Below are 25824 nucleotides of genomic sequence, written 5' to 3' on the forward strand. Positions count from 1 at the left end.
TTAAGATATTTTTAATATCCTTGTTGATGTTCCTTGTTGATGTTTAATGATACTAGTACCAGTAATGGACTGAAATATTAAATTTCATATTATTAAGGTGCTACCTATTCGCCCAAACATTTTTGTCGCATCTTTCCTTAATAGGTATGACAATTTGACAAACGATGATGATAGAGCTTTACAACACGATACCACACTATGGGACAATTTTTTGGCATGCAAAATTTGGCGCTTTTAATGAATCTTAAAAACTTTGAGATAATCGATTACGTCAATCATACTGTTCGTAAACTTGAACCGGAAATCGAATCGCAATATATGCTTAAATCCCTTTACGCTTGCATATGGCAACATTAATCTAACTGTCAAATAGCTGTCACATGACGTCACATCACGACGTCACGTCCAGTGTTGCCAGATCGTACCTTTTAGTACGGTTTTACGTACTATTTTTTGACCTTGCGTACCTTTTTTGTACGCAGCGTACATCGTACTAAAACCGTACTTTTTGATGTACAATTGTTTATCAACTTTTTTTTTCGTTATATTGGTTCAGGATGGTTTGTTCAGGGCAAAATATCTAATCTGACAACAATAGCCACCATAAAAAAGTACCATGTACTATAGAAAATACACGTTTCTTTAGTTGCAGTCGGCAGTTGTGTCTTTCTTACCTGTGCTTTGCTAATAGTAATAGTAATATCGTTTATTGCAAACCAATACAGTACAATAGAATAGATGTTACAATGGAAAAAGATGACATGGCACCCTGATAGGTTATTGGCAATTATCCATAAAACTACATTAAATAATTTATGTGTAATATTATTCATATTGCTTTGTGATTGCTTCTAATACAGTTGCTCGAGGAATAATAAAAACGCCAAAAGAAGTTAAAAAAATGATAAAGAATTTGTTCTCGGGCTGTCAGGTACCTAAATCCTACTTTTATTAATAAAAAGGGAAGTTACATAATTATTGTTACTTATCTGCCAACTTGTTTATCTCACCAATCTTATTCAAATGCATTTCTTTTTAATTTATATACTTATGTACATTTGCATATCCAGTAGAAAGTTACTTATACTTGGTCAAGCAGATCTTGTCAGTAGAAAAAGGCGGCAAATTTGAAAAATGTAGGCGCGAATGGATATCGTCTCATAGAAAATTTTAATTGCGCGCTTTTTTTTACTGACAAGATTTGCTTGACCAGCTAATAGTCATCTGAGTGTATTTCGTTTTATTTGGCATTATTATCCAGATTACAAAACTCAGGTAGTCAAAATTCAGCCAGCCATTTATAGCCGGTCAAACAACTTAGTCAGTATAAAATGGCGCGAAATTTAAGTTTTCTATTGGACCATAACCCTTCGCACCATTTTTTTTAGATTTGCCGCTTTTTTCAACTGACGGAAATGGCTTGACAAATTTTATTTTTCATGTACCTATATCAATGCAAACAAAATTGGTTAACTATGACGTGACACTACACTTATAGTTGGTCAAACCAATTTGTCAGTCAGTAACAATCAGGAAAACTATACTCATCCACCCACCATACCCCCCCCCCCCCCCCCCACATAGAAATATTGTTTCTGTAAGATAATTTTACTAATAAAAAAACCGTACCTTTTTTATCAAAATCGTACCTTTTTTGACGTACGACTGTACATAAGCTGGAAGCGCTCTGGCAACACTGGTCACGTCCTTAAATAAAAAACGTCTGAATAACTTGGGACCACCTTGGGACTGTTTATTTATATTTTTAAATGTTAAAAATCCAATTTTAATATTAATCCGAATCACAAACAGTGAAAAGAAAAATAGTTTAGTGGACAATGTTATAAAGTTTATGTACCTAGTGATAATTTGATAAATAGCAGCGTCCGATTACCCATCAAGTCGAATAAATTATATTAATTTCCTATTGTTATCGAACAAATCTCAGATAATTCAGTGTAGCATAGTTTATCAGGACGATAATTTTAAATCCGTTCACGTAATTAGGGTCGTAATTCTGTACAAACTATAAACTTGTTTTCGCTCGTCTCGGGCAAAGTTGTGAATTTCGTCACTTGAGTTGATTGGCCAGTTTCCGTGGGTCCTCTCACCGCGGTAGACGTGCCGTCGGTCACAGTTTCAGTAATAATGACGGAAGCAACGAAAGTGAATCCAGATCTCCAAAGAGAAAGGGATAACTGCACATTTAATGTAACAGAATTGACAAACTTGATTGATGGAGGTGCCCAGAAAACTGAGGAGAGGAGGAAAAGAGGTAATTACTTTTGTATCTCTGGAGTCATTAAGGTAAACAAGTCGGTTATTATTGTTGCATGATGCTTAGACTCATAATTATATTGTAAAATTTAAGTTACTTACAGGTTTACATTTCGTTTTTAATATAGCTGGAATGATTACAATGTAAACATGTTTTTACATCCAGTCTTATATTGCCTACTTAATACACAGTTAGAGAAATATAAGTATTGACAGATTGACAATTTATATAATTATTTATTAGTACAGAGTTAAATAACAGTTGCCAAGCAGACCCCAGGCTCTCATGAGCCGTGGCAAAAAATGCCGGGACAAACGTGAGGAAGATGATGTTGACAGAGTTAAATAACAGTTTATTTTATTTTATGTGGGTATGATATTTTTCAGTACTTTGAAAAACATTTTACATTAACACATTCTGCATAATTAAGTTGTTTTTGATCAGTATTAGGTATTTTTTTTAATCTACACCAATACAAACAACTGTATTATTCATTTAACCACTTTATTCTTTACAATCATTGGAAAGCTATTAGTTAAAAAATTTTAAGGAGTCCGAAAGATAGAAAATGTTAGTATTTTAGTATTCCCAAGACAGAGGCAAAATCCACAATGCAGACTTCATCAATATAATCTAGCAACAAAACATCTGCAACATGTTTTGTGAAATGCACAGTACCTAAAATACAAATGGCGGTAGTTATACAGAAAACAACAAACTCAATTATTTTTTTTCAATGCAGAAAGCGACCAATGACCTGTGCGTCTTTGACAAAAATAAAAAGTTGGTTGCTTTCTACAGAACTACTGTCAAATGTAACATTTCTTAACACCTCTGTGGCAATTAGTATAACTTGTAATTAGCCATACTTTGCATGGGGTTGTTTGACCCCCTAAAGCAGTTAATGTGTTAAGTAATATTTGAACAATAACTCTTACTATACAATACACAAGTTGAATTGAGAATCAGTTGTAAAAAGCCTTTTCCTTTACATATTTCTGTTAAAATCCTTGACCTGTACGCACAAAGGTTGCATGTCGTTGTTATCTAGGCAGGGACAGAATTACTCATTACTTATGTACAACACTAATAACATAGGTAATACTTATAGAGAAACAGGAAAAATGAACCCTCTGACTAGAGCAATAAGGCTTGGTATCGAAAGATAATTACTTCATCATAGAAGTGTTGTGAATCATGATAACATCAATGTGATGACAGTGTGATTTTATTTGTCATTAAAACTCCAATAAATTTAATCAATACATTAGACATGCATGTTACATTATTTAGTTTAGGTCAACACTATGCAATCTATACAATCAAATTGCGAGTCATTAATTACTTGAATTTACATTAAGGTGGCACCCAATCCGATAAAAGAAATGTATGACGTGGTGGGGATTTACTTGCGCCTGACCCAAGCTTTCATTGATTTTACTTAATTATTTTAAGTGTTAAATAAATCTGAGCCTGTACAATACATTCATAAAATACCTATAAATTAAGGGATAAGAGAATACTGAAATAAATATCAAACATTCAGTAATGGTTTAGGTAATTAGGGAAAAAATTGCAAAGTAAGGGCTAACTTCGCGATTATTTTCTATCAAGGCAAATGAACTAAATCATGTGAGTACCATAGATTTATAGGACTTATCCTCACCTATTTTTCCTTACTCTGAACTTACCCCTTACTAAGACCAGTCAACACAACTTTTGTGGTTCTTTGCGATTACCAGAACTACATGAGCTGCGTTCTCGCGCGCGACTCCATAGCCATACATCTTGCGCGACTTCAAGTAAAGTGTCATTCTATAGAACTTGCTAACTATGTAAACAAACGTGAAACAAACTGCCATATTGAAACTCAAAAAATATGAATTTACTAGTGACTTTTGTTTACATAGTTAGCAAGTTCCATAGAATGACACTTTATAGACTCGCGCTCGAGATCAAAACACATCATGAATGCTAGACCGCCTGGTGATATCTACTGTGATTGGCGCATCTTCTCAAAAACCCTACAGTACTTCAGGTACCTCGAAAATACAGAGGGTAGAGCCGCCATCACATATATCGGAGCGGCCAAGGTGCTCAAAAATATCTGAACACGCCTCTATTGTCGAGGCTTTAGATATTCAGATATTTTTGAGCGTCTCGGCCGCTCCGATATGTCTGATGGCACCTGTACAAGCCTTTTTAAATTGACTCTTGTTTTGTTACAGAGGAGATGGTACTCAAGGAAGGTATTCACTTAGACGAAGTTCCGTCCGAGTACCTGAGTCACAAGGAGAAGTACGAGCTGGCGGTGAAGAAAGCGTGCTACCTGTTCAAGATGATCCGTCGGCTGCAGGAGGAGGAGAACACCGGCATGGAGAACTACCAGTAAGTTACCAGGTTTCTGGCATGTCACTGGCATGGAGAACTACCAGTAAGTTACCAGGTTTTCTCGAGAGACTACAGTTGGGGTTCAGGCATGGAGAACTACCAGTAAGTTACCAAGTTTTCTCGAGGGACTACAGTATGGGGTTCAAGATGATCCGTCGGCTGCAGGAGGAAAACACTGGCATGGAGAACTACCAGTAAGTTACCAGGTTTTCTGGAGAGACTACAGTATGGGGTTCAGGCATGGAGAACTACCAGTGAGTTACCAGGTTTACTCGAGGAACTTCAGTATGGGGTTCAGGCATGGAGAACTACCAGTAAGTTACCAGGTTTACTCGAGGAACTTCAGTATGGGATTCAGACATGGAGAATTACCAGTAAGTTACCAGGTTTACTCGAGGGACTACAGTATGGGTACCTACCAGTAAGTTACCAGGTTTTCTCGAGGGACTACAGTATGGGCAGTGGGGAGACACTCCTGACTTCGGACAAACTCGGCCCCGCTCGACTCAGCATTGCTCCGAGCAATTATTAGGGTTGACGCAACTGACGTCCCTTTGCGTGCACGCGCATAGATAATGATTTGAATTTTGACAACCCTAAATAGCCGAAAGGTTTAGTAGTGGCATAAGTTAGAAAGGAATATTATGATTCGATCCTGAATCGCTGTCAAACTTCGGTTTTTTAGGAAGTGTCCTTTCTGTACGGTAGTACTATTATACTTATTCTGTGGTATGGGGTTCTTCAAAAAAGGAGTGTACAGGGCGATAATCGCGTCGTAGCGTTGTATTAGGAATTAGGACGACCTCTTAAAGTTCTCGCTGATTTCTATGTCTCAAATACATTTTACAAAGAGTCCAGTAAGATATCGTGTTGACGAACCGTAATGATAACAAATCAAGGAATAGTAATTAACGGTCTTTATCTAATAAGAGTAATAAGACCTCGATTTATGTTGTTGTTAATGAAATATATATTATTTATATTTGTATATAAAACAGTTTATCGACTCCTATAAACGTGGGCAGAATCTATTCCTACCAATGTTATAAATAAGAAGAAAAATATATTTGGATCTTTAGATGTTTGTTTAAGGCTTCGACACACAGGCGCGTTTTCCGGGCGCGGCGTGAGCGGGGCGCGCCGCTTTTACATTTAAAACGCTCACGCCGCGCCCGGAAAACGCGCCAATGTGACGAAGCCTTTATTCCTCCTTCGCACAAAAACGATGTAAACGGTAATTGATGTGGCACAGGTAGTGTAACGACTTATGTGCGGACGAAGTCGTGGGCTGAGGCTAGCATATTATATATATTATAAATTATAAGATATTTCATTCAGTAGGCAGTTGAGTGTGTTTGATGTTTGACCCACCACAAAAGGTATATGATAAACAAAATAGCGCTACCGAAAGACAAAATAAATTCGGCTGTCGGTGTCGACCCGCGGGTTCAACATATGTTATACAGGATGTTTTTTTAATTGCCGAAACTATTTTGCGAGATGAATGAATATATATTAGGTCATACTGTACAACTTCTGCTATGAGACTAACTCATTAATCACGAAAAAAAAATGCCTGGTCAGATGTGTTTTCTATGGGAGGGCCAATTCTTTTTTCGCGAATTCGGGATTGGTCCCATAGTAAAAGTTGCTCAATATGACCTAGATATTCACATTGCAAAATATTAAAAAAACAACCTGTAAAAGACAGGTATGACTTGCACCGCGAGGTATTTACTATTTAGATACAATAGCTATTCCTAAATCAAACGTCACATGTTTTTACCGAGGTTAGTTGCGAACGTCGGTTTTTTTTTTAGCTGTCATAAGGAGTCGTTAATCGTTTGTTGAAACCTGATTAGTTATACGGGACGGCGAACGTAAATGAATTCTTCAAGCGGTGTAACACTTAGTGAAACGACGCTACTTAATAGACAATAGTAAAGTGTTGTTAAATGTTAATACATGTTGAAACTGAAACTGATATACTTGTCAAGTTACTCAACAGACTATACGCCACATAAGCCCACTGCTGGGCACAGGCTTTTTTTGACTATGTGGGAATGCAATTACGCCTGGCCCGGGCCTGAGGTGGGCCCATTTTTGGTGGTAAGTTTGACTCTCACCTCCCGGCTCTTTTATTTTATTTTATTTATTTTATTTATTTGGCTCACAAAACAAGTTACAGACATTTACAGGAATTACATTAATAAGCTTACAGTTTAGATCTGGACTATAACTCCAAACATGTGTGCACAGAAGGATAGGAACATACAGTTAAAATATAACGCTAGAGGGATGAGATGTCAACAATAATTATAAGATTTAAGAGTTATCTACTAATTAAACTAGGTCTAAAAACTAAACAAAACTAATTAAACTAGATCTAAAACTAAACAAGATAAAATATTTAAAATAACTAACAACTAAGAATAGAAAGCGTATTTGGAAAATGATAAGTGCGAACGCAGCTTATGTACAGAAAGTCTTAAGTATTTTATTTTTAAAAGTGGATAAGCTGCGTTCGAATATGTCTACCGAAGGATTCTCGGCCGCGGTTTCGTTATATAGTCGACACATTCTAGTCACTGGATTGTAATATGAGGTGTTGTTTTTGTAAATCTGTAGTTGAAATATTTTGAGTGAGGGGTTGCGAGTTTTGTAACGTGTAATAAAATTGAGAAGAGAAAGAAGGGAGGGGCAGTCTATTTCTTTCTACTGAGAAAGAGGGAAATGAGCCTTCTTGCTAAACCCACGCCGGCGTTTCCCACAATGTGTCGTTTGGGAAGGCGTCCTGGCCCCGTAGACAACATGCCAATCGCTAACACTCCGTACCGAATGAAACGCAACTGTCACTGTCACACTAATATGGAAGAGTGATAGAGAGACCCAAAGCGATTCGATGGCGAAGCGCAAGCGATTGTCATCTTAGCTAGGCCGCCTGGGATCGCGAATATTCAACCACGAAACCATTCCACTACATTATTCTGACGTAACCATTTATTTTGCCAACAGAGAAGTGCTCGGTGGATCCCTAGGCTCCGCCATACTCCGCGATGGTTCTCCCCTCACACTGCACTACGTGATGTTCATCCCGACCATCATGGGGCAGGCCACCGTGGAGCAACAAGTGCTGTGGATCGGCAGGGCCTTCAACTGCGATATCATCGGCACTTATGCTCAGGTAAGATAATGATGGCTCCCTCACACTGCACTACGTGATGTACATCCCGACCATCATGGGGCAGGCCACCGTGGAGCAACAAGTGCTGTGGATCGGCAGGGCCTTCAACTGCGATATCATCGGCACTTATGCTCAGGTAAGATAATGATGGCTCCCTCACACTGCACTACGTGATGTACATCCCGACCATCATGGGGCAGGCCACCGTGGAGCAACAAGTGCTGTGGATCGGCAGGGCCTTCAACTGCGATATCATCGGCACTTATGCTCAGGTAAGATAATGATGGCTCCCTCACACTGCACTACGTGATGTACATCCCGACCATCATGGGGCAGGCCACCGTGGAGCAACAAGTGCTGTGGATCGGCAGGGCCTTCAACTGCGATATCATCGGCACTTATGCTCAGGTAAGATAATGATGGCTCCCTCACACTGCACTACGTGATGTACATCCCGACCATCATGGGGCAGGCCACCGTGGAGCAACAAGTGCTGTGGATCGGCAGGGCCTTCAACTGCGATATCATCGGCACTTATGCTCAGGTAAGATAATGATGGCTCCCTCACACTGCACTACGTGATGTACATCCCGACCATCATGGGGCAGGCCACCGTGGAGCAACAAGTGCTGTGGATCGGTAGGGCCTTCAACTGCGATATCATCGGCACTTATGCTCAGGTAAGATAATGATGGCTCCCTCACACTGCACTACGTGATGTACATCCCGACCATCATGGGGCAGGCCACCGTGGAGCAACAAGTGCTGTGGATCGGCAGGGCCTTCAACTGCGATATCATCGGCACTTATGCTCAGGTAAGATAATGATGGCTCCCTCACACTGCACTACGTGATGTACATCCCGACCATCATGGGGCAGGCCACCGTGGAGCAACAAGTGCTGTGGATCGGCAGGGCCTTCAACTGCGATATCATCGGCACTTATGCTCAGGTAAGATAATGATGGCTCCCTCACACTGCACTACGTGATGTACATCCCGACCATCATGGGGCAGGCCACCGTGGAGCAACAAGTGCTGTGGATCGGCAGGGCCTTCAACTGCGATATCATCGGCACTTATGCTCAGGTAAGATAATGATGGCTCCCTCACACTGCACTACGTGATGTACATCCCGACCATCATGGGGCAGGCCACCGTGGAGCAACAAGTGCTGTGGATCGGTAGGGCCTTCAACTGCGATATCATCGGCACTTATGCTCAGGTAAGATAATGATGGCTCCCTCACACTGCACTACGTGATGTACATCCCGACCATCATGGGGCAGGCCACCGTGGAGCAACAAGTGCTGTGGATCGGCAGGGCCTTCAACTGCGATATCATCGGCACTTATGCTCAGGTAAGATAATGATGGCTCCCTCACACTGCACTACGTGATGTACATCCCGACCATCATGGGGCAGGCCACCGTGGAGCAACAAGTGCTGTGGATCGGCAGGGCCTTCAACTGCGATATCATCGGCACTTATGCTCAGGTAAGATAATGATGGCTCCCTCACACTGCACTACGTGATGTACATCCCGACCATCATGGGGCAGGCCACCGTGGAGCAACAAGTGCTGTGGATCGGCAGGGCCTTCAACTGCGATATCATCGGCACTTATTCTCAGGTAAGATAATGATAGCTCCCTCACACTGCACTACGTGATGTACATCCCGACCATCATGGGGCAGGCCACCGTGGAGCAACAAGTGCTGTGGATCGGCAGGGCCTTCAACTGCGATATCATCGGCACTTATGCTCAGGTAAGATAATGATGGCTCCCTCACACTGCACTACGTGATGTACATCCCGACCATCATGGGGCAGGCCACCGTGGAGCAACAAGTGCTGTGGATCGGCAGGGCCTTCAACTGCGATATCATCGGCACTTATGCTCAGGTAAGATAATGATGGCTCCCTCACACTGCACTACGTGATGTACATCCCGACCATCATGGGGCAGGCCACCGTGGAGCAACAAGTGCTGTGGATCGGTAGGGCCTTCAACTGCGATATCATCGGCACTTATGCTCAGGTAAGATAATGATGGCTCCCTCACACTGCACTACGTGATGTACATCCCGACCATCATGGGGCAGGCCACCGTGGAGCAACAAGTACTGTGGATCGGTAGGGCCTTCAACTGCGATATCATCGGCACTTATGCTCAGGTAAGATAATGATGGCTCCCTCACACTGCACTACGTGATGTTCATCCCGACCATCATGGGGCAGGCCACCGTGGAGCAACAAGTGCTGTGGATCGGCAGGGCCTTCAACTGCGATATCATCGGCACTTATGCTCAGGTAAGATAATGATGGCTCCCTCACACTGCACTACGTGATGTACATCCCGACCATCATGGGGCAGGCCACCGTGGAGCAACAAGTGCTGTGGATCGGCAGGGCCTTCAACTGCGATATCATCGGCACTTACGCTCAGGTAACATTAATATCTGTAGGCAAATTTTTTTGAGTTCTACTTTGACCTCGTGAGCCCCCATTTTGAAAAATTGTAAAATTAAATGTATAAAATAATGTACCTTAATTCCCGCGACATCACGCGCGTTTGTTGATAGCACTTTCTCCCATATAAGCCTCCATTTCAAGGGATGATTTCCAGGATAGAACGTATCCTTCTCAGCCATTTCATAAATCATAAACTTAAATGACTCAGGTGAAAATTCTGAACTTATGTGAATGGGTTCATAATATCCTGTCATAATTTGCCAACCGACGGACAAATATTTACATTTATGTAACAATTATTTAGATTTTAGTAACAAGTAGAGTTAATTTACTTAATTTATGGAGTGTCACGCGCGTGTTGACACGGGGCGTGCTCGCGTGTCACGGCGCGAGCCGCCTCTTGTCTTTATGTCAGTTTCCTGTCACGGCCAAACTACTCAACCGATGTTGTTGAAATTTGAAATGTAATATAAAGATTGAGTCTAGGACTGTTTAGGAAATAGACAAACTGTTTAGACGGCAACGGTTTCACTCACTTCGATTTTTTGTCGCTATTGGCGACATGTTTCGGGCCCGTCGGGGCTCCTTCCTCAGGCTCGAGTGCTCGCGGTCGGCGCGGAGTGTGGACGGCGACTTACGACCACATAACAATATGTAGGTGCCTACGTAATATATGTACCCAAAATATTTGCCGCCAAGTTCGGTGACCCATTATTTCCACAAATCTTTCTTGAATCAAACACTTTGTTTAGGAGTATTGCACTTCTTAACCACCCTTTACAACTGTGTTATTGATATACCTAGGTAATTATTGAACTGTGTTATTATTGATATAGGTAATTATTGAACTGTGTTATTGATATAGGTAATTATTGAACTGTGTTATTGATGTAGGTAATTATTTGTTACAGACTGAGCTTGGACACGGCACGTTCATCCGCGGACTGGAAACGACAGCCACCTACGACCCCGACACCAAGGAGTTTGTGCTGCACAGCCCCACTCTTACTTCCTACAAATGGTGGCCCGGTGGATGTAAGTAATACAGAATAGATTTTATTACACTAAGATTGTTATGCTACTCATGCTAGACTTTTTTTACCTAACAGTCGAAACTAACTAAGATCGAAACAACTTTACTTAACAAAGTTATCATAAGACAAAACTATCAAAAAATACAAATGCGCAAATGTGCTCCGTGCTGAACGTAGACCTACGCTTCGCTCGGTCGTCAAAATGTGTAGTATGTATATATTATCACTTTTGTAAATACAGACTATAAAGGCTATAGCGTTAATACCCTACTGCAGTAATAAAAATCCATTAAAAAACCAGAATGCTTTACCTACTCGTATTTAGTCAGGGGCGTATTTACCCTAGGGCCAACCGGGCCATGGCCACGGGGCCAATCCGCCAAGCTTGACGACTTCTGGGTGGCCCGGAGCGCCACATTTCAAAATACGCCCCTGTATTTAGTATCTTATGACACCAACATTTTGACTTACCAAATATCGTGTACAATCTAAAATTTGGTTTCAATTTTGTGCCCCCAGTGGCCCACACAGCAAACTACTGCATAGTAGTAGCTCAACTCTACACGAAAGGGCAATGCCACGGCATCCACCCCTTCATAGTCCAACTACGGGACGAAGAAACTCATATGCCCCTCCCTGGTATCAAGATTGGTGAGATCGGGGCCAAGCTCGGCATGAATGGGACCAATAATGGGTTCCTTGGCTTTGATAAAGTGAGGATTCCTAGGGAACATATGCTGATGAAGAATGCTAAGGTTTTGGAGGTGAGTCTTAGATAAAGAGTACCTATTCATATTTTCGGCCTCCTAACCTAGCCTAGTTGGTATTTACTATTTAGGAGGCCCTGTTTAAGAAACTGAAAATCCTGTGTTCTAAATGTTGTAATGTACCGATATTTTTGTTTATATAATATTTAATGAATTATCAAATTTTGAACTAAATTTGGTGCGAATTTCATTTCACAAATTGGAAAACTACATCTTATCTTATCAAACTATATTGAATCGTAGTTTTACGCCTACTGTGGTAATTAGCAACTGTCATGGTGGTATCAGGTGTCTAGCATATCTATATAAGTATCTTGTCGATATGTTCGATCAATCAATGATAATTTGATTCTAAAATAATAAAATTTGATAATTTTGTGATGAGAAAAACAGTGCCCCAGAATATATAAGCTTCTTAGTAGATATTATATATCTAGTGACGTAATTATGTAAGCTAGGTATAGGTAAATGAGCTATTTCTATTTATTTAAGCTTGGATGTTATGTAATGAATGATTAAGTTAAGCAAGTCAAGTTTTTCCACACTTTAAATAGACTTCAATAGTAAACAATGGTACACATTGTGGATGCTACATAATACTTATGGTGATGGTTTTCACTGGCAATAAAACTAGCACGTGAGTAAGTACAAAGTTTCACGAACCAGGGTACGTCGCATGTTTACTCATAATTTCCGCTGTGCTAATGTGCCAGTGCCGTCCCTGTATATTCTTGTCCTGCTCTCTGATCTAATAAAACATTTACATCAGGTTGAAAACCAGAGCGAAAGAGAGAGCAGGCTCTTGTCTAGAAGAAAAGACATCCCCAATAAGATTATAGCCAAGTTCAATATACCGAAGCATGCTGCTTGTGTCCAGGCTATTCAATTATTTAATAAATTACCGATCGAGTTGAAATCCATAGTAGATCATTGTATTTTTAATGCAAGGCTTAAAGCGTTTCTTTTAAGGAAGTCCTATTATTCTGTCCAGGATTTTATTAATGATAATAATCTTTATTGACTAAACCTACAACCTACATACCAAATTTGTAAATATTATTAAGTTTGTAAATAATTGTTATAGTTGCATGATATTATTTAAGTTTTATTTTTATTTTTTATTTATTTTTAATTTAAATTTTTAATTTTAATTATAATTTATATTCATATACAATGTAAATTGTGACTGAATAAAAAATGAAATGAAAGGAAATGAAATGAAATGTACCTAAAACATGACAAGTTTTGTATTTGTTATAATTGTTATAAGTTATTAGGAATAACTCATTAGGAATGTATATCTCGAATCACAAAACTTGGTTAATATCTAATTTACTTTTAGATATAAACAGATAATTACTAAACATTCAGTAATTACACAGATTGGTAAAATATTGAAACATCATGCGTCAGAGGATATCATTCCTTCTAAAAACGAATATGTATCTAATCAGGAAGATCGGACATATGTATGTGTCTATTTAAACCAGAACAGACATGAGACAGTTGAAGAAGATAGCACTATTCATAGCATTACATTCTAAATCGAATATATTCGTTCCAGGATGGCACCTACGTTCGGGCGCCAAGTTCAAAGCTAACCTACGGCACCATGATGTTCGTGCGAGTAGTGCTCGTCAACGACGTATGCAGTTACGTGGCGAAGGCGGTCACTATCGCCACCCGATACAGTGCGGTGCGGCACCAGTCGCAACCCAAACCCGAGTGAGTCCTCTTTAATATTACACTTATAGTGGAACAAGCTCCAAACTAACCTACGGCACCATGATGTTCGTGCGAGTAGTGCTCGTCAACGACTGTGCAGTTACGTGGCGAAGGCGGTCACTATCGCCACCCGATACAGTGCGGTGCGGCACCAGTCGCAACCCAAACCCGAGTGTCCTTTTTAATATTACACTTAAACCCACTTGCACCATCCCACTAACCCTGGGTTAAGCGGTTAAACCGTTAACTCAGTGTCAAATTGTACTGGGTTAGTGATTGGTGCCTTATAGTGGAATGGCACCTACGGCCGGGCGCTATGCTCCAAACTACCATCCAATATCAAACTTTGTGCATTCCGACAAGGTATTGTAATGAATCGTCTAAGTTTAGCTTATGTTTAACTATTACACCTTTAACTCGACAATTAGTAACAGTATGGAGTCAGAAAATGGATAGGGGAACTCTTTTGGTGGCGTTAAGTACAGTCGCTACTTCGCTAGTAAACTTCTATTACAAACTTATTTACCATTCTCTTACAGTGAGCCAGAACCCCAGATCCTGGATTACGTGACCCAGCAACACAAATTGGCCATCGGCATCGCGACCGTCCACGCGCTTCGTCTCAGCGCCTCTTGGATATGGAACATGTACAACAATGTCACAGCCGAGCTAGATGCAGGAGACTTGGAGAGGCTGCCGGAGGTAAATAGCTCTTATTCATCCACATTAAGGTCGATATTTGAATGAAAGGTTTACAGGTAGCCAGAACCCCAGATCCTGGATTACGTGACCCAGCAACACAAATTGGCCATCGGCATCGCGACCGTCCACGCGCTTCGTCTCAGCGCCTCTTGGATATGGAACATGTACAACAATGTCACTGCCGAGTTAGATGCCGGAGATTTAGAGAGGCTGCCGGAGGTAAATAGCTCTTACTCATACACATTAAGGTCGATATTTGAATGAAAGGTTTACAGGTAGCCAGAACCCCAGATCCTGGATTACGTGACCCAGCAACACAAATTGGCCATCGGCATCGCGACAGTCCACGCGCTTCGTCTCAGCGCCTCTTGGATATGGAACATGTACAACAATGTCACTGCCGAGCTAGATGCAGGAGACTTGGAGAGGCTGCCGGAGGTAAATAGCTCTTATTCATCCACATTAAGGTCGAGATTCAAATAGGAAGCAACGAACCAGACTCTTTGGCTATGCACAGAACAAGTAGAATGGCGATGCGAGCAGGCTACGTGTCGCCGCCGGTTATGAGCAAACGCTCGCATGCTAGTACTCGCCCGCGCTGACCGAAAAACGTAAACATGCCTTTTGCTCCACAATAACGTTCAGATTTAGAAGCCAGACATCAAATCTGTCTAAAGGAGGCGTATCCATTCACCACGCACACAAGTTTTTACTACCGTTGCACGAGAAATGTGGAAATGTGGAGAGGAACGAGCGGCGACACCGGTTCCGATACTAACTGCGCGCGATAGCCGTTCTAACCTCTTTAATATGTTCTGTGGGCCCGAGGTACTCTCCCCGAAATCTATTCTCTACCTTAGTCCCCGACATTAAGATTGGTATTTGAATGGGCAGTTTGGAGCTTTGGGGAGATCTCTACACTTACAATTCCTTTTTCATTACATGTGCTCGTATATTCGAGATCTACATATTCATCATCAGGTTTGCATTCGTGTATCTTTAGGGTAGCTCAATTACTTACTATAATTTCATTACTTATTTTAATTTCCAGTTACACGCCCTATCGTGCTGCCTGAAAGCAATAAGCACCTCCGACGCCGCCGAAACCGTAGAGCGCTGCCGTCTGGCCTGCGGCGGACACGGGTACATGCTGGCTTCGTCCTTCCCTCTCATGTACGGCATGGTCACCGCCGCTTGCACATATGAGGGGGAGAACACCGTAATGTTGCTGCAGACTGCTAGGTGAGACTTATACAGAGTGCTGCCATCTGTGCGATGGACACGGGTACATGCTGGCTTCGTCCTTCCCTCTCATGTACGGCATGGTCACCGCCGCTTGCACATATGAGGGGGAGAACACCGTAATGTTGCTGCAGACTGCTAGGTGAGACTTATACAGAGTGCTGCCATCTGTGCGATGGACACGGGTACATGCTGGCTTCGTCCTTCCCTCTCATGTACGGCATGGTCACCGCCGCTTGCACATATGAGGGGGAGAACACCGTAATGTTGCTGCAGACTGCTAGGTGAGACTTATACAGAGTGCTGCCATCTGTGCGATGGACACGGGTACATGCTGGCTTCGTCCTTCCCTCTCATGTACGGCATGGTCACCGCCGCTTGCACATATGAGGGGGAGAACACCGTAATGTTGCTGCAGACTGCTAGGTGAGACTTATACAGAGTGCTGCCATCTGTGCGATGGACACGGGTACATGCTGGCTTCGTCCTTCCCTCTCATGTACGGCATGGTCACCGCCGCTTGCACATATGAGGGGGAGAACACCGTAATGTTGCTGCAGACTGCTAGGTGAGACTTATACAGAGTGCTGCCATCTGTGCGATGGACACGGGTACATGCTGGCTTCGTCCTTCCCTCTCATGTACGGCATGGTCACCGCCGCTTGCACATATGAGGGGGAGAACACCGTAATGTTGCTGCAGACTGCTAGGTGAGACTTATACAGAGTGCTGCCATCTGTGCGATGGACACGGGTACATGCTGGCTTCGTCCTTCCCTCTCATGTACGGCATGGTCACCGCCGCTTGCACATATGAGGGGGAGAACACCGTAATGTTGCTGCAGACTGCTAGGTGAGACTTATACAGAGTGCTGCCATCTGTGCGATGGACACGGGTACATGCTGGCTTCGTCCTTCCCTCTCATGTACGGCATGGTCACCGCCGCTTGCACATATGAGGGGGAGAACACCGTAATGTTGCTGCAGACTGCTAGGTGAGACTTATACAGAGTGCTGCCATCTGTGCGATGGACACGGGTAGGGGTACATGCTGGCTTCGTCCTTCCCTCTCATGTACGGCATGGTCACCGCCGCTTGCACATATGAGGGGGAGAACACCGTTATGTTACTACAGACTGCCAGGTGAGTTTTTTTTGACCGATGGAGCTGGCTTTACCCCCTCCCTTTTTGGGGGTAGCCAGGAGAAACCCGTGGCTAGGGTCTTAGATGCCAAGCAGCATCGCCTGAGACAAAAGTGAACACTCACTGCACTTAATTCCCCCTCTTAAAATTAATTTACCCAGATATTTTCTTTATAGTTGGTCAAATTAAACTGTCAGTAAATAGGAACAAAAAAACTATTCTCATCCTTTTCTTTTGGGTGCTAGTACAAGTGTAAGACAAAGATTCTCTCTGTCTATGTTTGAAATGAGACAGTGCGTTGACAAACTATAATTAGCCCATTAACTGTATGTTTGTTACCGCTAAATGGGTTTCTAGTAGTGATGTACCGACTATTGATTTGGCCGACTAGCCGACTAATCGGCGCTCGGATGGCCGATTAGTCGGCCGACTAGTCGGCTAGTCGGTCAGATCATTAGTTTGGTCTAAGTTCGGTTCAAATGCACTAAAAAACAATCGTTTTACCCCTTTCGTCGCGCTATTTATCATATAGTAACAATAAAAAATTAAATAAAAAATCCTAAGGTTATATTTCATACGGCGACCGCACAATCGGACATAAAAAAGCGACCACGAGGTCCACGAGGTCAATAATTTCGAACAAAAGTTTTCGTAATCACCCTAAATAAAAATTTGGGTAAAATAGGTAAAAAACTTATGAAAATATGTGCTGTTTATTTCTTTTTGTCCTGTTTTTCTGTCACTTATAAAGTGCCGACTAGTCGCCGACTAATCGCCGACTACAAATGAGGCCAGATAGTCGGCTTTCCCGACTAGTCGGTACATCCCTAGTTCTAGTAGAAGAATGGGTATAGACACCAGGCCAAATAATGTGAAGGGATGTGTCTTTACGCGTCAGTAGGTGGTCAGTAGACAAATTCTCGATTAGCTTGGTGATGCTATTGGTGTCATTAATTCTGTCATCGTATCATTCCACCACTAGATGGCAGCCCCTCCATCACGATTTCTATAACAGATTTCACTGACATGTCTTTTCTGTTACCAGATACTTAGTGAAGGCATGGCAACAAGCCAAAGGCGGTAACCCTTTGACGCCTACTGTAGCGTATATAGCGTCAGTGAGCGCGGGCCGCCGCTCGCCGCCCTGGGACAACACCGTCGAGGGCATCATCCACGGCTTCCAACAGGTCGCTGCCGGGTACGTTATGATTATACTATTAACAGATACTTACTGAAGGCGTGGCAGCAAGCCAAAGGCGGTAACCCCCTGACGCCCACGGTAGCGTATATAGCGTCAGTGAGCGCGGGCCGCCGCTCGCCGCCCTGGGACAACACCGTCGAGGGCATCATCCATGGCTTCCAACAGGTCGCTGCCGGGTACGTTTGTACTATTAACAGATACTTAGTGAAGGCGTGGCAACAAGCCAAAGGCGGTAACCCTTTGACGCCTACTGTAGCGTATATAGCGTCAGTGAGCGCGGGCCGCCGCTCGCCGCCCTGGGACAACACCGTCGAGGGCATCATCCACGGCTTCCAACAGGTCGCTGCCGGGTACGTTTGTACTATTAACAGATACTTAGTGAAGGCGTGGCAACAAGCCAAAGGCGGTAACCCCCTGACGCCCACGGTAGCGTATATAGCGTCAGTGAGCGCGGGCCGCCGCTCGCCTCCCTGGGACAACACCGTCGAGGGCATCATCCATGGCTTCCAACAGGTCGCTGCCGGGTACGTTTGTACTATTAACCCCTCATTTCCCAGGACCTCTCAAATCCATACAATTCCGACTCCTATTTTTTTTTTTTTTTTTAAGAGGGGAAATGCTTTACGCATACCACCCGGCGCGGGGACGGGCCGGGATGGTTATGTGGGACTCCCTGTTGTGGGCTAATGAGACCCCAGGTTTACCCACTAAAACCCCTCTGTTGCCGCCTCGCTGCTATAAGGCGAGGTCCCAGGAACGCCGAAGTACTCTTCCGCAACCTTTTCTTTCGGACCCGACCCTTGGGGAAATCACCCCTTCACCTCATTGGGCGCGTTGGCTACAGGCTGCAGATATACCTGACCCAACTCCTTGTATAGCTCTGTAGCTGATTGTATTGTATAAATATTATTCGCCCCGCTTGTTTTTACGAAATGATATAAGTTTGCAATATGAAGGCAAATTATAGGATGTTCTGTTGCCGTAAGAACTGAATGAAAGTAGTCGATTTTTTTACCGATATCAGTGCCTTTTTAGTTTAGTTTTGCGCATTTATCTGCATTTAGAGAATTATTATTTAATAGTCCAATAGAACCTGTAAAAAATATACGCATTGACTTGGGAACTATTTCACAGTCCTTTCTATGTCAGTATTCAGTAGTGCCATTGCCATATCTATTTATTGTTTGAGACCAATCTATCGTTCCGATATGACTGTAAAATAACCCCGGCTTCACTCCTTCATTTATTTTCATTCATTCACCAAGACATTATAGTTCGTTTTTTTAGCATTAGAAAGAACTTCGCAGAATTATGCTTGTGGTTCCAAATCCGGCACTTTTAGCGGTAATAATTTGAAGTAAATTATATGTATTGACCATGCTACATTAGATAATTCCATAATTATTAACAATTAAAGAGCCTGATAAAAACTGCACGCTTGCTTCTGTGGAGTTCTTTCTAATGCTAAAAAAACGGACTATAGTATCAAGCAGGGATGTTGCAGATGTAGATTTTTTGACATCCGCGGATGCGGATGCGGATGCGGATATTTAAAGGCTCACATCCGCGGATGCGGATGCGGATGCGGATGTCAAGGTTAGGTACTTAGAAAACGTCAAATATTACATTTTTAGTATTTTTTTATAAAAAAAACGAAGTATTTGAGCAAGAATATCGGTGCGTTATATAAGTTATATTTAATAAACAGTAACTTGGCCGACTTTTCTGGATCTACTTAGACGATTTCGTTATAGGTAAAGTCGAAATTACCTAGCACTTACGCCGCCGCTAAGACGTTCCTGTACCGACTTGTTCGACATCCGCATCCGCATAAGCTCCGCATCGTTTTTATGCGGATGCAGATGCGGATTTTGAAAATAATGCGGAAGTTCCGCGGTTGCGGATCCCAACATCTTCGCAACATCCCTGGTATCAAGCAACCATATTTGCTTTGCAGTAAAATAGGAGCGTGCGTGGCGAATATCGAGAAGAGACAGCGAACCGGCATGTCCTATGAGGATGCCTGGAACATGACGTCTGTTCAGCTCACCAGTGCCTCAGAGGTACGAACTATAGTTTGTCAAAGAAATGTCTCATTTCAAACATAGAGTGAATCTTATATATGTACTATCTTTGTCTTACACTAGTACGCACCCAAAAGAATAGGACGAGTATAGTTTTCCTGGTTCTCACTGACTGACGAATAGGTTTGACCAACTATATTTGTCAAATTCATTGGAGAATTTGCCTGCCAAAGTAATTTTACTTATCGCGCTTTTGTCTAATGATAAACTGGTTTGCCAAACTATACTTTTTATAAAAATGATGTACGTATACGTTCGTCTGCTGCTGACAGTCTCAATAGTAAGTATGAAGAGGGTGTCCCATACAAGAACAGATTCTTCATTTTGTCTCACATTTTGCTTAAAGTGTCATTTTATTCTATGGAACTTGCTAACTATGTAAACAAACCGCCATATTGAAATTGTCTCTAAATGTCAATTTACTAGTAACTTTTGTTTACATAGTTAGCAAGTTCCATACAATGACACTTTAGAGAGAGAGTGAGACGCAATGCACATTGGACAAAGAAATTGGACAAGTGGAATACCACCCTAACGCAATCACATAACTTGCTCTGTATCTGTCTTAGAGGATATAACCAAACGGAATAGCCTAACAGGCTTTCTCCTCTGTCGAAAATAGGCGGCCAACGGTCATACACATTGTATGCACTGAGGTTTATCTGGCAGGGCTATTTTTACGTTACGTATACATTTGACGTGCCCCTCCCCCGCAAATATCGGCAAACTGTTTTGTACGGAAAATTACAGACAAGGTGTCTCCGGTATATCCTCCAAGGTATCTGTAATTTACGATTAACCTCCTATAGTTCGTTTTTTTTAGCATTAAGTAGAAAGAACTTGAAAGAAGGTAAGCGATTTTGACATGTCTTTTAATTGAAAAACGCTTTTTAAAAATCAATAACTATTACTTATGAAAGCAGAAGACTATAAAAGATCGTATTAGATTCATAATTGTTACGTATTTACCGTAACTTATTTTTAAAATGTGTTTTTCAATTAAAAGACACATCAAGATTAAACAATCTTGATGTGATACTTCGTTTTTTTAAAAAAACGTTAAAAAACGAAGTATAAGGCCCAGCTATACAAATCAGAAATCCAAAACTTTCTACTGTGAACCTATGGTGTAGGAAATAGGGTTAGATTTGCGTTGTTTGAAAATTGAACGAAGCAAAGCAAAAGTGACACTGTTCCTATTGAATATGATTTAAATTTCACCGAACTGAAGAAGTACTATAGGTAGGACCTTGGGCCTTAGGAGGTTGAATTAAATTGGCTACTTTCCTACTAGTCAAATTAGTTTCTTTTTTAGAACTGTCAACGATTTCCTAATATGGAATTTATATGAAAAAGTGTGTAGTGACGTCACAGTCAACTCACCTACTTTTTTATACTTCTATCCGATTTATTAAATAGAAATTGTGTTTAAAAATAACTGCTATCCGTGTTTTTCTAATAATTATCTGGTGCTTTATTTCGTGCGCGGTGTGAATTAATTTATTTTAAGTAGAGGAAAGTACCCAATTAACGTGAATTTTCACGTCATGCTCCGTGGAAACCCCACTGTCTGTTTTGTGATTTATTGAAACGTAATGCTGATGTACACAATATGTACTGAATTAGTACATACTTTAAAAAAATTGTACCTCAATAGACCGAGAGTACAATAAACTCAATTCGGACTTGCTGTAGAGCATCTCCCCAGCAACCCCAAAATTTATTTAACCCTTAAATACATGATTTTTTCGTTTTGCCCGAAATTAATATATATATCACATAATTGTTTGCCGTTTCTAGGAAAAATAGTAAAAAAAATTATATCATCGATTTTCACTGGGAAATCAGTGTTAAAAGTTGCATAGTCTAAATCATATTTTTGGAAATATATAGCTATTAGTAAGGGGTATAGGAAAAATCTTAACTGCCAACAGAAAGGTACACTATTTGTGATGTTCCTATGATAAAATTTGTAAATATAAAATAATTACAAACCCCGAAAAATCTGCCCAAAATCACATACTAAAAATCATCAACTTCCAGGTTTTTCCAAGTTTTCCGACATTTCGTCTATAAACAAATGTAACTTTTATAAATTAAAATACTGCGTAAATTTATGTAATAATTCGGAAAATTTATTAGTTTTACTATTGAAATAATATACAAGAACAAATAGAATTTGTTTAATAATGCATAACATTTGATGTTTATGTTGTGTGTATAAATGCATCACTATGCATTTAAGGGTTAAAGAAAATTCACGTAAATACTTACTTTTTAGCAAATAAGACGCTGAAAAAAAATTGTACTGTGGTTTTTAACATTGATTCAGTTAGCCATGGCTAGTTAAATTACCTAATTTCCAGGCGCACTGCCGCGCGTTCATCCTGACCACTTACTTCAACGAGACCGAGAACCAGATCAAGGCCGTGTCTCCAGCTCTAAGGGCCGTTCTACTTCAGCTGGTCGACTTGTACGTCGTGTACTGGGCTCTACAGCGCGTCGGAGACCTGCTTAGGGTAAGTCCATGATCCCTTTATTCATTGTCCACTTTGGTGAAGACCAAAGATAATAGAGTGTATAGAGAGTTACTGTCATGGTAAATTATGTATGTAGCCACAGTAAATTTATTGCCAAAGGTTATGGCGCCATCTCTCGAAAAGATTGCACCATACTTTTGAGGCTTTGACCTACTGTCGGCAGGCGTGTCTCACTCCGCGATTTCGTCGCTTTGCTACAGGTAGCTAAAAGTACATCCGTTCGGCCCCAATTTTGGAGAAAGCCATAAGCCGCGCGTGGCGCTGTCGCCACCTAGCGGCCATATCTGTGCTGAGCTGATCGTAACAGACGCGTTTTGTTAGAGAGTGAGTCTTCTGTACTTAGTACTATTATTTATTCTGTGATGTCGGGTAGATGGCGTTAATTTCAATATTTAACTAATGAACACATATCAGTAAAAGAATAAGGGTCAAAGTCAAATGGCGTTCTAACAGTTTTAATCTGATGTCGAAAGATGGCAGTGAATTTACTGTGGCTACATAATTTACTTTGACAATCCGCCTCTATTTCAAATTCTCTTTGGTGGAAACTAAAGTGACAGTACATTTTAATGAATCGAAAATGGATTTAAAAAAGTGTTAGCGGCATGTTTTAATATAATTCCATCAAGTATTCCTGAAAAACTATTCTAAAAAATTGGCAGTTCGAATGCTCAAAATACATAATACAACAACTACCTACAGAAGTTCAAAGTTTTTTTTTATATAATAGCCTATATTGTGTCTCACTGCTGGGCAAAGGCTTCCCCTGACTTTCGCCACTCGTCACGGCTTTGTGCAGCCCAGGTCATTTCGCCATCTCATTTTTGGTCTGCCTCTGCCTCGGGTGATCGGTGGTGCCCATTAGGTCGCTATTTTGGCCCATCTGTCCGGATGCATCCGACAGATATGTCCCGCCCAAAGCAATTTAATGTTCTTTTTTCTGTCGATTTCTGTTAGTGTATTTAGATATTTAACCCCAATGGAGTATATTTATATGTCGGCGGCCGATCGTAAGATCAGGCATATCGTGAAACGTGAAAATCTTTGACCCGCTCCCTGAGTCGACGGAGCCCCGCTAAGCGGGGCTCCTATTTCTGGGCAGTTTGCCCTTCGGGCATCTAAAGCAACTTAACGAACCTATCCTACCTATATATTGGTTTAATGTCACTATCGTCAAAACATTACGATCTGCCTGATCTTACGATCGACCGCCGACATATAGACCTGAACCCGAATACTGAAAATACTCGTATGAAAACAATTTGTCTGTCCACAGTTCACGTCTATATCTGAGCGCGACATCGAACAACTGCAGAGCTGGTACGAAGAGTTGCTCATCAAGCTGCGAGTCAACGCCGTGGGACTTGTCGACGCTTTCGACATTAGAGACGAGGTGAGGAAAAAATAAACTGGGGTCCCTTTGTTTCCTAGAAAGTTTTAAGTCATAATGTTTGTCATATTATCATTAGTCATAAAACTGAAACCGTTAACTTTTCAGGATTTTCGTAAGGTTATGTTAGGTTTGTTTTAAGGGGCCCACTGATTAACAGTCCGCCGGACGATATCGGCCTGTCAGTTGCTCGGAACTGTCAACTTTTTGTTCTAACTGGGCCACTTTAGGACAATCCTGAAAAGTGTCGCGTTTCTGAGCCAAATTAATTATGACTGACGAAAATGCGGGCAGACAATACATTATGTTTATACCAGGCCAAACCTAGCATCTTGTAACATTGAGTATGTGACTTTTTTTCTAGATCCTGCACTCCGCGCTGGGCGCGTACGACGGGCGCGTGTACGAGCGCCTCATGGAGGAGGCTCTCAAGAGCCCGCTCAACGCTCAACCCGTCAACCAGAGCTTCCACAAATACCTGAAGCCGTTCATGCAGGGGAAACTGTGATTTGAACCATAACTTCACGGTGATAAAGTCCAAAATAGCTTGCAGTTCAAACCTACAAAAGATTTTGATATCCGCTCAACGCCGAACCCGTCAACCAGAGCTTCCACAAATACCTGAAGCCGTTCATGCAGGGAAAGCTATGATTTGAACCTTATATTTGTAGTGTTAGAGTCTAAAATAGCTTGCAGGTCAAACCTACAAAAGATTTTGATATCCGCTCAACGCCGAACCCGTTAACCAGAGCTTCCACAAATACCTGAAGCCGTTCATGCAGGGGAAACTGTGATTTGAACCATAACTTCACGGTGATAAAGTCCAAAATAGCTTGCAGTTCAAACCTACAAAAGATTTTGACATCCGCTCAACGCCGAACCCGTTAACCAGAGCTTCCACAAATACCTGAAGCCGTTCATGCAGGGGAAGCTGTGATTTGAACCTTATATTTGTAGTGTTAGAGTCTAAAATAGCTTGCAGCTCAAACCTACAAAAGATTTTGACATCCGCTCAACGCCGAACCCGTTAACCAGAGCTTCCACAAATACCTGAAGCCGTTCATGCAGGGGAAGCTGTGAATTGAACCTTATATTTGTAGTGTTAGAGTCTAAAACAGCTTGCAGTTCAAACCTACAAAAGATTTTGATATCCGCTCAACGCCGAGCCCGTCAGCGAGAGCTTCCACAAATACCTGAAGCCCTTCATGCAACATCAGGGAAAGCTGATTTGAACTCTAACTATAAAGCGTTAGGGCATAAAGTAGCTTGACGATTCAATATGTCGGTGTGTTAAGGTCGATAATACATAATAGGCTACATGACTCATTTTTTTTATGGTATCAATCGATCGGGTTTGTTTTTAGGATCAAATGTCTATATGGGACCCATTGCATTAAAGTAACACAAAAGTCAGAAATTGTAGTCAAAGTCCGACAGTCGCACTTCACTCGCGAAACGCCCTATACAAAACGGCCAGAGGCCGTGACGTCATCGCCCAGCTTGTAGTATGGACAAAACAAGAAAATTGCGTTTTTGTTATAATAGTTGCTATACAATATTTTTTTGGATGAAATGTAAGGAATCGAATGGTACCCTTACTTTTATCGTTTTAGGAAGTTAAAAAAAACTTAAGTTTTGAAACTTTCAGGTCCTGTAATTTTGTAATTTTT

General features: G+C 41.7%; 1 protein-coding gene across 1 annotated transcript; it reads left to right on the forward strand.

Annotated features, from left to right (window-relative positions):
• Window positions 1-2022: 2022 nt before the first annotated feature.
• LOC134647350 (probable peroxisomal acyl-coenzyme A oxidase 1) lies at window positions 2023-24732 on the forward strand. Its single transcript, XM_063501687.1, has 13 exons — window positions 2023-2275; window positions 4507-4666; window positions 7685-7853; window positions 11239-11362; window positions 11881-12125; window positions 13693-13853; window positions 14393-14555; window positions 15607-15797; window positions 17985-18137; window positions 20098-20203; window positions 22591-22743; window positions 24041-24157; window positions 24519-24732. Exons 1-13 carry the CDS (start codon window positions 2149-2151, stop codon window positions 24660-24662), a joined length of 2013 nt encoding a protein of 670 aa, XP_063357757.1. The 5' UTR covers window positions 2023-2148; the 3' UTR covers window positions 24663-24732.
• Window positions 24733-25824: the final 1092 nt, after the last annotated feature.

This window comes from Cydia amplana, chromosome 4, assembly GCF_948474715.1.
Source record: "Cydia amplana chromosome 4, ilCydAmpl1.1, whole genome shotgun sequence".
Classification (NCBI taxonomy): Eukaryota; Metazoa; Arthropoda; class Insecta; order Lepidoptera; family Tortricidae; genus Cydia; species Cydia amplana.